The sequence below is a fragment of the Rhinopithecus bieti genome, unplaced genomic scaffold (genome assembly GCF_001698545.2).
Source record: "Rhinopithecus bieti isolate Rb0 unplaced genomic scaffold, ASM169854v2 scaffold_62203, whole genome shotgun sequence".
In the NCBI taxonomy this organism is placed as follows: Eukaryota; Metazoa; Chordata; class Mammalia; order Primates; family Cercopithecidae; genus Rhinopithecus; species Rhinopithecus bieti.
This window is the reverse complement of record NW_016823403.1, coordinates 1-3,995: the sequence shown is the minus strand read 5'-3', so window position 1 is coordinate 3,995 and position 3,995 is coordinate 1. Positions and strand designations below refer to the sequence as shown.

Below are 3,995 nucleotides of genomic sequence, written 5' to 3'. Positions count from 1 at the left end.
AGGAAGGAAGGAAGGAAGGAAGGAAGGAAGGAAGGAAGGAAGGAAGGAAGGAAGGAAGGAAGGAAGGAAAAAAAAAAGAAAAGAGAAAGCAAGCAAGACTAATTTGTAAGTAAATAAAAGGGTGGTCCAGGGGTGCCCCCAAACCTGTCTGGCTTGGCCATTATGTGTTTAAATACAATCGTTAAACATTTACAGACAGCCAACACTAACAAGTCTGGACATTGCACATACAACCCTGTTTCCCTGAAAAGTTGGCTTTGGCAACATTGGCTCTAGTTCCATGGCTGGAGCTGTGCAGAGCTTCCTCTTTTGACAAGGCTGTGCTCTCCTGTTTTCCAAGGTCCCCTGGGCTCCCACGGTATGACATGTGTCCTTTACCTCACTCATTTTCAGTATCCTAGGCTTAAAGACTTTTGAGTTTGCCAATCCTGATGTAAAAACTATCTGCTTTTATTTGCCTCTCCCAAGTTGTTCCCAGAGCACTTCTTATGCATTCTTAGGAAAGCAGTTCCCACAACAGACTATGGTGATGCACACACATCCTGCCTTCCCACACTAGACAGTGAGTCCCTTGAGGACAGAGACTGACTCTTCCTCAGTCTGCATCTCAGCACCTAGCATATGTTCAGTTAATAAATGAAAGAATTGGCCAGACACAGTGGCTCATGCCTGTAATCCCAGCAGTTTGGGAGGCTGAGGCGGCGGATCATGAGGTCAGGAGTTGGAGATCAGCCTGGCCAATACGGTGAAACCTCATCTCTACTAAAAATACAAAAAGTTGCCGGGCGCGGTGGCTCAAGCCTGTAATCCCAGCACTTTGGGAGGCCAAGACGGGCAGATCACGAGGTCAGGAGATCGAGACCATCCTGGCTAACACGGTGAAACCCCGTCTCTACTAAAAAATACAAAAACTAGCTGGGCGAAGTGGCGGGCGCCTGTAGTCCCAGCTACTCGGGAGGCTGAGGCAGGAGAATGGCGTGAACCCGGGAGGCGGAGCTTGCAGTGAGCTGAGATCCGGCCACTGCACTCCAGCCCTGGCGACAGAGTGAGACTCTGCCTCAAAAAAAAAATAAATAAATAAAATAAAATAAAATAAAAAAATAAAATAAACAAATAAATAAAAATACAAAAAGTAGCTGGGTATGGTGGTGTGCACCTGTAGTCCCAGCTACTCAGGAGGCTGAGGCAGGAGAATCGCTTGAACCCTGAAGGCTGAGGTTGCAGTGAGCCGAGATTGTGCCACGGCACTCCAGCCTGGGCAACAGAGTGAGACTCTATCTCAATAAATAAATAAATAAATAAATAAAATGAAAGAATTAAAAAAGAACAGATGGATGATTATAATGAATGTTTCACTTAATTATACTGAACTGTGAAGCTAAAATTTACCAAAATGTAAATCATACCCCAGAAGAAAATATTTTCTTAAATTTTAATACCAATAAAGAACACTGTAAACATCATTTGTTTTATGCTGGTAAAATACATTTAAAATTTTAAAACACTATATGCTAAGACATAGTACATTTTCTCTGGTATTCTAATACAGATTTTAAAACTACAGAAGAACAAGAGCAGACTGACAGTCATTTTCTTTTTTCTTTTTTTTTTGGAGAACGAGGTCTCACTATGTTGTCCAGGCAGGTCATGAACTGCTGGGCTCAAGCTATCCTCCCCTCTCTGCCTCATGAAGTGCTGGGATTACAGATGTGAGCCACTGCACCCTGCCCTGACAGTCATTTTCTAAGATAAGCTTCACAAAGATGAAAGTAACATTCTAAGATCCATGATGTATATATCATTTCATTGGAAGGTGAATTCCTCCAGTAATCATCTATTCACCTTTACTTTGGATCCTTATTTCATACATAGGGCCTGATGAAGCATCAACTTGGAAAAATTCAGAAAGTTTCACACGTTGCCTTCAAAGTTAGACAGTATTTAAACACTAGGTTAAAATTTTGAACAGAGATGATGTTTCGGAAAAGTTTTGCTGATAAACTGAGCATTAATTGAATGCCTCTTTCCCAGGCATAGAAGCCTTTTTGGTTTGGTCAAACGAAATTCAACCACCTGAAAGTGACTTCAGGTACTGTGTGTCAGTCACCCCACCCCACCCCCCAGAGCTGGTCTCCTATGGAACACATCTAAACATCCAGAAGGTTTGCCAGCATAACTTTTACCTTCAATGTGTTGGTCCTCTTCATTAGTATGGATGTTCCTGACCATTTCCACATATGCTCCTGTCTCTACATTTCGTGCTGGATATTCCATGCTTCCAACTATTCCTTCAGATTGAATCTGCTCCATGTTTCCTGGACCTTCAGGAGTTTTATGGAGTGGATCATTCATAACAGGCTTTTCCACAAGCTGACTTCTGTCCAATACTTCTGGTGTTACATTCTCTTTGGGAATTGTTTCTAGAAGCTGGGGCTGCTCCTCTTTTCCCAATGTTGCCTGAAGTTGCTGCTTTTCAGCTGTTTCCACAAACTGACTTCCTTCCAATATTTCTGGAGATTCGTTCTCTCTGGAAATTGTTTCTAGAAGCGGGGCCTGCTCATCCTTTCCCATCGTGCCCTGAGGTTGTAGCTCTCCAGCTGTTTGCAGAGGCAGAACATTCCCAGTTGTTCCTAGAGGCTTCATCTCTGCAGCAGTTTGTGGATTCTCAGTGGCCTCCACTGCTCTGAGGGAGTCCTTCTCTCCTCCTGTCCCCAAAGGCTGACCCTTGGCTTCTGGTCCTAAAGGCTCAGCTTCAGCATTTCCTTTTAGAGGCTCAGCCTCTGTCCCTGCTCCTGCATCTTTCTTCTTTCCTTCTGCTGCTGAGGCATCCTCTTTGCCACCTGGCTGAGGTGGCCCAGATTCCTTCAGTCCCTCTCCAGGCTGAGTCTTTTCTGTGGACCCTGATTGGTCTGCAGCATCCCTTCCAGGTGCTATGTCCTTGGCCAGGATCTGTTCTTGGAGGGGTTTAACACCATTCGCTGTAGGCTCTGCTGAAACCTTGAGCTTTTGTAAGGGAGGATGGCTTTCCCTTTGTACATTGCCATCAACAGTAGATTCTCTTCCCAATGTATGTGGCTTTGGTTGGGCAAAGCAGGACCCACTTTCTTCTGCGGTTGAAAAATGCTCATTTGAAGTTACTTTTGGTTATTCATTTGAAAAATAAAAGAAAAGAGAAAACACAAATTATTGTTTAGTTTTTCTTGAAAAGTGAATTGACATCACAAAGTAGATTTAACAGTTCAAGACAGTTCCAAGTATATCTGAGTACAGAAAGGCCATACCATGCCCCTAACACTCTCCAAGTCAAATCCCTTTATTGTCTTCATCTCAAACATTTCATCTTAAGCTCTGAAGTCCTCGAAAACCACAGTTTTCTCCTGTGTGCTCCTTGTGCATCTTTTCATGGCTCCTGTCCCAGATTCTAACTGAGCTTACTCCACTTTGTTTCTCTGTTCTTTTCCTTGTCTCACACTTTCTCATCTTGAGACTTAGAAGGTTTCCTTTTTTTTTTTTTTTTTTTTTTCCATTTTTTGCAGGGGGGAGGGCAATAGAAGATTCCTAAACTTAGAAGATTTCATGATGTGAGGTCCTTGGGCTGCTAGAGAGGTCTTACTTTCCTTCTAACACAGAAAAGCCCCCAGCAAATGGAAAAGGGACTGTGGCAGAGAAGCCCTAATAGATAAAGGCTAAGATGTCTGGGAAGGGAAGTAGCAGAGACAGTTCAGCCTGAGTTGCATGTCATTTAGGGGACACAGTGGGAAAAGAAATCAACAGAAAGTAGGGAAACATGCATTTTACTTCTGGCCATTGTTCCAACCATATGAGCTTGGAAACTTAGCTCCCAATGATCTTGTCTCTAAAACAGCAGTGAATCTCTCTTCTTTCCCTCATATTGATCTCAGAGTTGCATGAGGCACGATAGTTTAAAGGATGCAAAAGTGCACTGGATAAAGATAAGAAATATATTTGGGGGGCGGAGCAAGATGGCCGAATAG

The 3,995-nt window shown here is 43.3% G+C and overlaps 1 protein-coding gene across 1 annotated transcript; it reads right to left on the bottom strand.

Annotated features, from left to right (window-relative positions):
- Positions 1-2,183: 2,183 nt before the first annotated feature.
- LOC108521521 (glutamate-rich protein 5) lies at positions 2,184-3,137 on the bottom strand (the record flags this gene model as incomplete). The annotated part of the gene is made up of 1 exon (XM_017861394.1): positions 2,184-3,137. A coding segment is annotated over one exon (954 nt), but the record flags the coding sequence as incomplete, so codon positions are not given.
- Positions 3,138-3,995: the final 858 nt, after the last annotated feature.